Below are 12722 nucleotides of genomic sequence, written 5' to 3' on the forward strand. Positions count from 1 at the left end.
TTAGTAAGCTTTATACAAGTAGTTTCATGTACCATCACCAGATGTGCTTCACTAAGGAATACAGGACACAGACATTTTTGCTTTGCATGAAAAACACCTCTCTAGGGCTGCAGTATTAAATATCCTCCCATTTCTTACCTGAAATAAAATTCAAAATTAGTCACTCTTTAAAAAGAAAGATAAATTAAGAGTCTCTTTGAGACCCCCCCACCCCGTGTCTGTTACTGCCAATTTTTCAGATCTTATTTCCTCTTTGGCACTTATGCTTTTGTTACAAGCTGTCTCATATCAGTGCATATAGCAGTTTTCCTTGATATACCGGTGCTAGAAACCTATTCTGTACAAACTGCTGAAGACTTCATGTCTGAGGCTTGGTCTTGCCATGAAAGCACATATAGCACTGCAGTCGTGCTTTATGCAATGAACAGCTATTGCAATTGTCCACCACTCGATGCTTATGCAAACTTTCTTCTTAGACATGAATCAGTGTAATGAGCATCATCTGCTCAGCACCAATGCACATGAGAATGACAACATCAGACATCACTCACAGCAACACTCAGCACTGACTCAAGAAGCTCCACAGATTTTACTGCCCACAGGAGTCCTCTCTCCACCTCCTGCATGGAACAAACAGACAACTCTTCCCACGATTCCTACACCTGACCCCAAAGCACCTATACAAAGTTTTATCTTCTCACTGCAATGAAGGAGTCACCCACTTATTCTGGTGATTAACTAACCTTTTATGATCTATGACATCTAATTGTCATGGATCCTACTACTGCATGTTGGCGCCCTATGCTGAAGAGCCATGCGGTCCTGGGTTCACTCTGGTGAAATTAACTCACTTCATTTGATCATCCCACTACTGGGAAGCTCAACTTTTCTCCAGGCTCAGCTGATAATGCTGTTTGAAACAAAATGGATACTATGCTGATTTTGTTTTGTTCTGTTTCTTTTTTTTTTTTTTTAATAGAAACACTTTATTGCTGCAGTCAATAACCCTGTGTATCACACACAAATAACCAATTACAGTTTAAGAAACTAAAAATAATTCTGCAAGTGGCAATACTGAGAAAATGAACATACATGAAAGAATACAAAACTATACATTTAAGTTACTAGAAATTTACTAGCTAAAAAATTCTGCAGAACTGTGAAGTGTCTTGTATAAACTATACAACACATGCCAGTGTAAAGTTGTTTAATGTTATACAATGACCTATCTACAAATGTTTTACCTAAGTACAAGATCAGCTGCAATTTTTAAACAGTTATCTTCTATACAAAGACAAGTGCTTTCAGTACTTCATTGGAATATACAGACACTGCAATATCTCAAAACTAGAAAATAATCACAAAATAAAAGGTCCTGTTTAGAAGTTTTCTTTGCATATCTAATATAATGCTGCGAAAATCCAGCCAGCAATATCCTTGCTTTTGTATTTGCCCTGTTTCACCCATATTTGAGAGGGACCCAACCAGAAACACAGACCTCCCTTTCATTGCTGGCCGCAACCTCCACAGCAGACTACACTGGAAATCTGTATCTTAACACGCCTCAGCTTTAGGGGAGCCGAGTCCCAGTTTGCAATAGATACTTACCCAGAAAACACAGGGCAGAAGGAATCTGCTCCCGATACAGCACCAGCACAAGTAGTCTGGATGCCCTGATCAGTAGGAGGGCGGGACAGGTTGTTACTATTGATTCCCAGGACTTCTCATGCTGTGGGACAGAGGGCCAGGACTTGTCTAGCTCCTTGCAGGCTTGGTGTAATCTTTGTTGAATCCCTCCTGCTGAAGCAAAGCCAACCTCAATGACATTCACCAGGTAATGGTGGTGGAACTGGCCACCTCTTCAGAGCCCAGGGAAACATTTTAAACACTGACCCCCTCCCCAAAATACTGGATTACAGTTGAAGAAAGTCCTGAGAAATCATAGTAATTTAACATTTCATGATCTCATAAAGTGAAGCAATCTTATGCAGCATATGCCTGTATTTCTGACACAACACATGTTCATGACCTGGCAGATGCGCTGAACACGACATAGCAGGGAGATTTCCTTGGCATAGTCAGTGATTTTTTAGACAGGACTTAAGAGTCAATAGCAAAGGGAGTCTGGTCAGACATCTGGGCCATACCAGTAAAGGCTCTGGCAATCTAGCAAAGGGGCTGTGGTAGATGGTATTGAGCCTATGTTCCCTCCTATTTAAATTCTCATCTCAGGGAAGTCACGGGTAATCTGAGCTAACCCTGGGGAAAGGACAAGGACCAGAAAAGTCAGACTTTATTTGTCATTTCGAAAGCTACCAAAAGGAAGTTTTGGAATGCCTGGTGTGATGGGGGGCATGATCGCTTCCCTTACCAACATTGGGCAGAAAGGACAGCGCTCACCTGAGCTAGCATCAGTGCCTCACAGCTAGAAGCTGAAAACAAATCAACAGAATCTCCTTAAGGAGGAAGAAAGAAAAAGCACCATTCAGCCTTCTTACACCATTTGATAGCACCATGCAGAAGCAGAGAACTGCAGCTCCAGAAGCCCCCTGTTAACATCAGGCAAGAATTAGCACAAGCGTGATCAGCATAAACAAAAAATCCTGACAGATGGATCTCTTCTGGTTCAAACCAGCTCCTGCTGGTTTAAGCAATCCTCAGTAGCATAGAGAATTAAATACTATGCTTTTCTTTCAGAAAAAAAGCTACTGTGGAAAGGGAACGGTAAGCAGCAACACTGGCTAAAACAATTTTATCTGCAATTATTTTTCCCCAGAAGATTTTACTAGAGATGGTTTTTCTTCCCAAGTTGAAGATACATAGGGTTACAGCAAAAACAAACAAACAAAACAAAACTTCAGCATCCTGAATACACGGAACACCAACTGGCATATGTTGCATGGAGCTTCCAAAATGCCAAATGAGATTTCACAATGCTTCACCAAGAATCATTTGTGACAGTGATTGAAACAGGACCAGCATCTTACAGTATGCCATACTGGTGCTTGTCAGAACATCAGTCAGACACTTTCGCTTCTCAGATGTGAGCTGGAGCACACACAGGTTTCATACCAGAACTTGTCCATTTTCATTTCATTTCCTTAGTGGCCACAGATCAGATGAGAACACACACAGCATCAGTCTGCAGCTGATTCTGTGCATCTTGCAGACACGAAAGTCGTGTGCACTTGGGCATTTCAGAAGAAAACGATGAAGGTGTATAAGACCTGATCAACCCACCTGAGTTTATCCAGTAAACCTTTTCACAGAACAAAAAACAAACCAAACCAAGACTCAATGTTATCTATCTGAGTTCTCAGAGCAGGATCATCCACAGTGGAGTTCAGGAAAGGGTCCAAGTAATTGCACTTTAAAATATGGCAGGTGTAGGCAACAAACTCTACATGAACGTGGCCATGAAGACTGCTGCCCAGGTACTAGCAGGGCTTCTCTGCCTTTATCACATAAGTATGGGATATCCTGACACCTCACACAGTATGCAAACCCATGCCAGCGCAGATTTGCTAGGACTGTCCAGAAGTCTTAATATTTTAAAACATTTCAAGAACAAGGTACCATGTTGTTCATGAAGATCACAGCCAGTAAGCTTCAAGCATGAGATCATACAGAGGCACGCCCACACTTTTCTTCTAACAGCTCTTAGTGTGTGTTCTCTTACCATACACCCCTCTGAGGCATTTTTTTTTTTTTAAGATTAATTTAGAAATAAATTAATATTACATTTTAAGAAAAAAAATAAATCACTGATCTCTTATTCTTTGGGATATGTTAAAGCAACTAATTTTAGTATGAAAAGATTATGCCCAATGAAAGTTGTACTTGGAAAGGACAAAGTAAAACCTGAACTGGACCTCAGGATTTAAATCAGTATCTCAGTAAATAAGCAGAAGCTTTTACCTAACTGAGAAGTCCAGGCAACTCCTACTAATACCAGTCAGAAAATTATCATTGACTTTACAGAGATTTAGACTAGGCTCTGGTAGAGAAAGTTAGCTTTCAGATGCAGAAGCCTCATGTGCTGAGTTTTAGTGGGGCTTCGGACCTGCCCCAGTCCCACTGATGTGAGACTTTGGTTAAATGACTTGAAACTGGACAGTGGTTCAGTGAAGCAGAACGGTCAAGTAAATGGGTAAGTCTGTCTAAAGCTCTGCAAACAGATTTTAACACTGCCCCTCTTTTTGTTAAAGCTGACTGATTAAAAAGAAGTCCCAAATTCAAAGGAATAGCCAAAGCAACTCTCTGACCATGTAATTCATCGCCTCAGGACTAAAACCATGTTTAAATTCATACACTAGATGTAATATTCACTTCCTCAACTTTGAACTTAGTACTTCCCCTCACAATGCCAAATTCTTGGGTAATTCACACATGACACAGCACTAAAGAAGGAAAACCAATTTCAGCTGTATTGACTAAGTATCTTTTTTCCATAACAGCTCACATTTTTACTAATATACCAACAAAATCTTAACCAATGGTTCGGAATGAAAGTTACATCAGGTATATAGGTGCAGGTCTGTTGATGGCCTGACTTGTTAAAAAAAAAAAAAAAAAAAAAAAAAGCAAAACCAATCCCCAGAGCATTGAAACCATTACGCATTGAAAACAAACACTGTACACATCCACTACTTCCCAAACACAAGTCACAAGTGCAACATTCTTTGAAAAAAACATTGTTCCTCAAAGGAAACCCAAAGAGGCAGTTTTTTAGTGTTATGTTTAGTAAGATAATGTGTTCATGTGTTGGAAATCACAGGTTGGAATTTTAATTTTTTTTTTAAATAAGGCAAGAGGTTTACGTTTCAGTAGAATGGATGGGGTAGAGAATGAAGAAATGTTCTGAAAAATGACACATTCTTTCAAGTTTCATTCTCATTGGACATACATATTACAAAATAAAGATTTTTAAAAGTGCTATATGCTTTATGAGTCTCATCACAATATGTAAAGCATAATTTTACACTTGCTGCCTAAGACAAAATGTTAGTGGCAGTGTTAGCAGTAGATTAGACTCTAGCTTTCTCATTTCCCTCAGTTTCTGGGACAGCCTCCTTCATCCTGCTTAGAAAAAAAAAAAACACAAGACAGGAAAAAAAGACAACAACCAACACTCTACACGTCTTCCAGAATCATTTAGAGTCATCTTCTAAAGTAACAGACTCCATGAAGTTGATGACAGTTCACCAGCGGCTTGCTTAATACCACAACCAAGGCTCATTCTACTCAGTAACCTGTGGCTCTTTGATCAGCCCAGTACGTGAGACGAAACGTTGAGAGGTATGCAACCATGATAACATTGACAGATACGCCAAAGGGATTTAAAAAAATTCCCACAAAACGCAAATGTAAAAAACTTCATCTGCCAGCCGTCGGCTGTTAGCCAATTTTAAAAAGGTAGAGCAGTTTGCAGTAAACAATGATATTTTAAATCTTCAAGGACATACAGAAACACCCATCCCACCCAGCAGTCAGACGTGAAGGATTTCTGCAGCACAGTCTTCTGGCTCTGTGTAATGTGAAGAGTTTGTATCTGAATGGTGAACCCCAAGCATTTCTTTACTTTCAAAGTTTGGCTCCATTAGTGCAGGTTTTTCAAAAATATTCTTTTTGCTAGTTTCCGGACAGTTTTGTACATATATTACTCGGTTATAAGCTTTAAGTCTCTTCCATAGCTGTACGTACACTTTGCATTGTACATACATGAACAGAAGTCCTCCAGTGAAACCAATAGCCACAACCACCAACTTAGTCCAAAATGGCCATTCTAGAATCCCTGAAAGAAAGAAAGAAAAAAAAATGAATACATAAAAAGGACCAGGTCAATATTGGGTAGACAATATGGCGTCTCTCAAAAACATTCCTTAAGGAGACTATCACAGAGTTTGTATTCTGCCTTTTTTTTTTTTTTTTTTGCCTTGTTTCTCCCTTTAAGTTAAACATATGCAGGCTTCTAAGCTAGTTGAGTTCACATAACATGTTGAATGAGCAGACAATTTTATCCTCATCAGACCCAGTATCTTCTAGTTGAACTACAGCATCTCTTCTGGTGCAAAATGGAAAGTGTTGAAGATACTGAAGTGTTCTAGCAAGCTAATCTGCCATATTAAGAACAACCACCTGTACTTTTCCTGAATTTGTGTGCCTTGAACACTCAGCCACTGGATCTTGTTACATTTCTATCGCCTACATTTAAATGAGGGATTACATATTTTATACATCTTCTTCTTTTATAGGTCCTGAATCCACTCAGTCTCTCTCCTCTTGAAAGATAAGCATCACAAGATGGATATGAAACCACACTGAATCACACACTTCCAGGTTTCTCACGGAATCAGCAGCAGCATAGCAAAATCACAGGCAAGTCTTCAAAGTTTTTACCAATGTGCAGGCCGCTGTTCTTTTGGAAATGCATGGTAGTGTGAGAAGACGGAAAATATTTTAGTCCCCAAACCCAAAGGGCACTGCAACATGACTACTGATGAAATCCCACCAGTGATTAATATCTGAACCTCTGACTCACAGGTGAGCTATCTGATGCTATCTGTAGGCAGCAATAGCCTACGCTTGCCACTGTGCAGACATGAATTCATAAATGTATGCACACTCCCCACATGCACCCCAGCTCCTCAGAGCACTCCCCAGATTTAGAATCCAAATGAAGGGAGCAAAGACAGCATTGTAACACATACTAAACATTCCGCTACTCTTCCTAGTCATGTTCATCTAATATATTTATTTGCTAAAATAACCTGAAGACTACAAATCTTTGACAGCATATGCTTTTCATTATTATATGGAAACCTTACATTGAAAGAACAACAATTTTTACCATACACAGAAAAAAGTGTTGGACAGAACACAAACTACAAGCTTTCATTCAAAGCAGCTTCCTGACTGAAGCTATGAACAATCAAACTACAGCTAAAATTAAAAATTATTCAAAACAGTTCTGTTTTAAGCGTGATTCTGTTCTGAAAAGAATAACGGCTCTGTGGGTTTGCAGGTTTATTGATGCTCAGCTACCTCCACAGATGATGCTCTTCAACCACAAGCTAAGCATTCTCCAACTGCTTATCAAGTTGGCATCCAGTGCTCTGCAAGCCAGTACAGTTTACTTTGAAACAGCCACAATCGCTCCCAGCCTTGTTACACACCCTGTCCCTCCTATCCCTGCCTTCAGGGGGAGCTCAGCTGCCTGAGAAACCATTCTAGAACAGATGGAAATCATGGCCCAGCACACCAAGGTAAACAGATTTCAATTTGGTAAGTTTACAGCTGGCATTCTGAATAAAACTTACTATTCAAGAAGTTAAGACACCCTTGCAGTGGGGTGGTAACCACTGCATGAATTGCAGTGTGTCTCATCTCAGTTGCATGAATTAGAGTCCTAAGAATCAACCTGAATTTCTTCTGCTTCATGTACAACCACTAATTACAATTTCTCCAGCTGAACATGTCTCTCACAGGAAACTTGTGCTAACCCATCTCACAGATGGCTGAATAGAAAGACTAATCCTGTTAGTTTGGCTCAAAGATTTGGATTTAGGTTCCTCTTTCTTCTTCTCTTTTTTTAAACTGTTCTCAGTTTGCTCAGCTAAAGGTAGCCATAGCAGCAAACAAATGCTTACATCCCTATCTGCTCAGTAAGTGTTGCAGTTGAAAACTACATTAGCTAAGCCAATGCAATTTTGTGTCTGCTACAGTGGATTGGTTCCCATATCTGTGCATTTCATAACTGCAAAAGAAATTGCTATGAAATAGACTTAAAAGCACCCACAGACAAATTTACACCAATTTAACTAAATCATTTAAAAACTGCTTTTAACCCAACCCAACCTCAGGCTAAAGCTGCCTCATCTAAGTAAAAGCATTACCTGCACACTCATGTTGTACACCCTCCCTGCATTCAGGATCAATAATTATTCCAAGGGAATAAGTGGGAAGATAACTGAGTAACATACCAGTAGTCTGTCCCTGTTTAATCTCTTCAGCAGTCCTGTCTATGAGGACATACAGAGACCACACAACGCAGGTGATGGCAATGATATGGAATGTCACAGAGCACATGATCTTCCTCCTCTCGCTGGCTGTCATCTGTAACTTCTCCCACTGTCAAGAAATCCAGAAGCAGAGCAAAAGATTAAGTGTTTATCACAGTTAACAGAGAGTATAAAAACCAAACGCTGATAAGAACAAAACCAGACAGCAGACCAGTTTTAGAAGTCACACGACGACTGTCCTGACCACAGCATGCGCGTGATGGCTGGCAGCTTGCTCTGCTGTGACAGGAACAATCGGTCTTGGTGCAGGACGGGAACATCAGGGCTCAACTCTCACCTGGAGCCTCGGCACAAAGTCATCACACCCTGCTCACCCACACAGGCTCCAGCACAGAGGGATCCACAAGCAAGGCTGCTTCTCAGTGCGTTCGTAACTGAGCAGCAGGCACTCACACTCAAAAATGAACATCTTGAAGGGCGAAAGGGCTGCCTTGCTCAGGCAGGCGTTCAATAACACACAGCAGTAAGAGTAGTACGTGATCCAACCATCCAGTACGTGTAAGATATCTCACTCTGAGCTGTTAAGAGTCCCCCGGTGCACAGTCAAGGCTGTTTAGCTCTCAGCTCAAGGCTGTTTAGTTCTCACCTCCTACCTCTGGAGGTTTCATTCTACCTTCACGTATATTTAACGCTACTTACAGCAGCAACACCCATATTTTATTTTCAGTGTTTCAAGTGCACTTAAACACGTGCCCTAAGAATATACAGCAGAACTGGGCTAACAGCTTTAGAAAGTGAGATTATGCATCAAGTTAAACCCCCAGACCTGCATCTTTCAGCAATGTCTTCACAGCCGCAATAGAAACCACAAAGTCAGGTCACTGACTTTTAGGATGGATAGAAAGAATGTAGACAATTATTATAGATGCTTCTAACATAAAATACATGGAAATTGTCAAAAACAGCTTTTATTTATTTATTAACCAATGGCACCTGGAAGTTTTTTGTTTGTTTGTTTTTGTTTTTAAACGCATTTTCTCTATATGATGAAAGCTTTTGCAGGTTTATTACGCATCCTTCAGTGTATTTGCTTGGAACAAAGTGTGAAGGTGTTTTGTTTTTTTTTTCCCCTCACACTTCCACAAAATATATACCAGGGTACTTAAGCTTCTCATACATACCCATGTGTTAACAGAGAGCTGCATTTGATGTCTTCTGAAATAACTCATAGAAAAAGTTGACTTTGAAAAAGAGGGAAAGTGTGGAAGATAATGAGGATGACCTTACTGATACGACTGAGATCACCCATCATGTTGAATTATTGTTACCAGTGCTTCAAATGCAAGAATGGTTGAACCACAAAACAGAGACTTTGTGATCCTCTGTCTTACCAATAATGTCTTTGGCTAGTTCAAGCCATATTTCTACATCAGTGGGCATCCAAGTCTCATTACGGCACAAGACCTGAAGACTTCTAGCAATGATGTTAAGGATTCGTGCCATGCTAGGAAATTATATTCTTTCAACTTCCTTAGAAAAAGACTGGACAAAACATTCCCTTTGGATGCTATGTTTTAAGTAAGAACTGGATTTTGTATTTAAACAAAGATGTTTAGTTTCTACAGACTCTTACAGAGTCACAAGGTCTTGCATTTTGACTAGTTAATGCTCCTCTTTTTGATTCTGCAGCTAGAGCACCTCGGCTAGACTGTATCTTCTGTGAACTGCTGCCATCGGAGTCACCAAACCAACCCACATCACTTCATCTCTTCCATCAATACAAGTCCACATCAGAGAAGCTGTTCTGCAAATTATTTGTTCTGCCCCATCCCCAACTGGAAACTAGAATCTGGAAGCCCCTGGTGCACTGTTCTGATGACAGAGCAAATGGCATTTCACAACACTCAATATTTCTTTTTTTTTTTTTTAAAGTGTTGCTAGAACAAACAAAATAATAATAATCATAATAATAAAAACACAGAAAAATCAGGTCTAATTGTCTTTTTTTTTTTCTCATTAAATTTAAAAATGAAGCTTCTCTCTCTCTCTCCTCACTTTCACTTGTACCATGAAATAATTTGTTCCTCATTCTCTTCCCTTTGTAACTTACTGTTTGAACACGCCACAGGCCAATAGACAGTGATGCAATACAGCCTTAAGATGCTGAGGATTTTAGATTCCATTTCTACCCTACAACTAAGCACAAGCCCTGTTATTTGTCCCATCCTGTTCATAATCACCAGTTCCACACTGTTTTGTCCACACTGACAGGATACCAGAAAGGGTGAGTTGAAGATGCAGAGGCAGCTTGTCTTCTGGCTGCAGCTGAACCTCTACAGGACTCTTTAGACGTATTTGAAAGGTAAATTCCTTCTTATCCTTCTAGCATCTGGTCTCTTTTCCATGGATGACCTGTTCAGATATAACTAATGATGCCAAATGACTCATTTCTGAAGGTGCCCAACAGCTTTCTCTCACAAATATGCACAAAATGCTTCCCCTGCCCACTCCAGGCAGAGTGAACATAGAAGAATAAGCAGCTAATTGGCACCTATAGCACCTCTTTTTACTCGGGCTTCTCTAGAATAATTTCTTTCATGCCCTATGAATGGGCTGCGCAAAGAGTCGTCTGTTGAAATAACAGAACCTATGGCAACCAGTACTGCGGCTCAGAGTGACAATGCTCTGTGCTAAGGGGGCTACCAAGGAAAAAGCTACGGTTCTTCAAATGCAATGATTTGCTCCAGTCATAAGCAGAGGTCGTCCTATCAACAGGAGACGCTATGCTATATATACTGCAAACTGCACACCTCCACTTAAAACAAAAATAAAAAAAAATAAAAAAAAAGAAGTGTTTGAATTATGTTCCATTTTCTGTTAGGAGTTAGTTGTGGAAACTGGAGAAGTTCTCACAGTAGCTTTCAGATGGCTGCTGTCTAGACTTCCCACCCTATATGATTTAAGATCATCATATTTGATTGTGACGTCTCATTTATTGGAGCTCCAGACTAAGGTTATTTCTATTAACCTCTTTCACTTTGGTAGATGTGGCAAAATTTGTCTGTGCTAAGAATACCAGTGACTTCCACCTCAAAATCACAATGGTAAGGATTAACTGAATTTGAAAGCTTGGAGGACATGAACAAAAGAATTCAAGCACCAAACTGGACTTACATTACAAGTAGTGTTTAAGTACGTATACTTTAAATCACCAGATTTATTAAAGGTATCCTATTTTATAAAACAAAAACAGAGGTTCTAGCAACCTGAAGTATTAAAACTTAGTCACGCACAAAGAAAAGATAAAACATTTATCCATGAACCTTCTTCTACTTACACTAAAATAGGTTCTTGATAAAAAATGCCACAAATTTCAACCGAATTATATTCAGAATGTATGATTTAAAAGAAGTTTAAACTGAGATCTTCATATTTTCAAAAGAATTTAAAAGCCATGTAGACCTCAGTACATTCGAAGTAATACAAAGCTCAGTCTTTCAAGAAATAAAAAAACAACAATATGGATAACTGCAAAGCAAATGCCTTTGTGCATTAGCTCAGAAATGCAAATGTGAAGTGAAAAAACAGGTTGCTGCATGCACATACGCATGAGCAAGCACGTATGTACGTACATTTACACAGAGAGAGCTGCTGGGCTACAATAAATCTCAATTATTTTTTTCCTGTTAGATGTGGGGCAATGCAACAAGAGAAAGGGCTGGAACTCATTTTCAGTTTCAGGTTGGGCAGTTGAACAGGATTCCCACCTTGAATTCTCAAAGCAGAAATATCATGAGAAAGGTTAAAGCAGAAAAATGCCGCCTCTCAGAGCTGGATTCCATCGATGTTGAATTTGCGAGGCTGAGTGTTAAGCAATTTAAATTCTGCACCTATACAAAACTGACCAGATTTACTAAGGAGCCATAGAAATATGATAAATACGTTGGTTCTGTGAGACTGTGGGCAAGGACAACCTTCTTTCAGCATGGATGCATGTGTAACAAAGCCTACCTTTCGCAAAGGCTTCAGTTTTGTCTCCATGATGAACTCGTACTTGCACAGTTCACAGCATCGCGTATCTGAGCTCTTGATCCATTGCTGCAGGCAGGCTTGGTGCACAAAATGAAGACTTCCCGTGCAGTGACAGGGGGTAATCAAAGGGCTCTCGTCATCTCCTTCACAGTGACATATCCTGAATCAGAAGCAAAGCTGCTCATTAGAAGAGGAAGCAGAAAGGATGTGAAAGAGGCATGTAATATCTGTGATCACACACGGCTGTCCGTTGAGGATCCTAAGACATACATATCAAAGGAACGTCTTTCATAAAGGAGCTAGAACTAGAAAACTCCCTTGCCGCGCAAGCACACACATACACGCAAAATAATTGAGTGCAGACACAGCTAACTAATAGATGAGGCGGACACACAGAGCCTGACAGAAATTTGGTATCCTAAAGAAAAAAAAAAACATGTACAAAACGACAACCCTTCATCTACCAGAACAATAGCACTTAACTGAAAATAGCATTTAAACAGATCAGACAGCACTTCCCAAGACAAAATATGCAGAGGCACTGCTAGCTACTCATGGATTATGATCTAACACAGAAGATGAAACAAAAATCCCAAATGAATTGTGAAAAAGCCCAACCCAGTATCATGAAGAGTTAATTTAGCCTGGATTTTGCACAAGGGAAATGAT

The 12722-nt window shown here is 39.9% G+C and overlaps 1 protein-coding gene across 6 annotated transcripts in view; it reads right to left on the reverse strand.

Moving 5' to 3' along the window:
- Nucleotides 1–4401: 4401 nt before the first annotated feature.
- The window catches only part of MARCHF8 (membrane associated ring-CH-type finger 8), a 91572-nt gene continuing 83251 nt past the window's right edge, over nt 4402–12722 (reverse strand). For all 6 annotated transcript variants that reach the window (XM_068688168.1, XM_068688173.1, XM_068688170.1 and 3 more), the window contains 3 exons: nt 12033–12213; nt 7983–8130; nt 4402–5794 (listed from right to left, as the gene is read on the reverse strand). In XM_068688168.1, coding sequence (XP_068544269.1) covers nt 5490–5794; nt 7983–8130; nt 12033–12213 — 634 coding nt within the window. In that variant the 3' untranslated portion in view covers nt 4402–5489. The remainder of the gene's footprint in view (nt 5795–7982; nt 8131–12032; nt 12214–12722) is intronic.

This window comes from Anas acuta, chromosome 7 (genome assembly GCF_963932015.1).
Source record: "Anas acuta chromosome 7, bAnaAcu1.1, whole genome shotgun sequence".
NCBI classification, from domain to species: domain Eukaryota; kingdom Metazoa; phylum Chordata; class Aves; order Anseriformes; family Anatidae; genus Anas; species Anas acuta.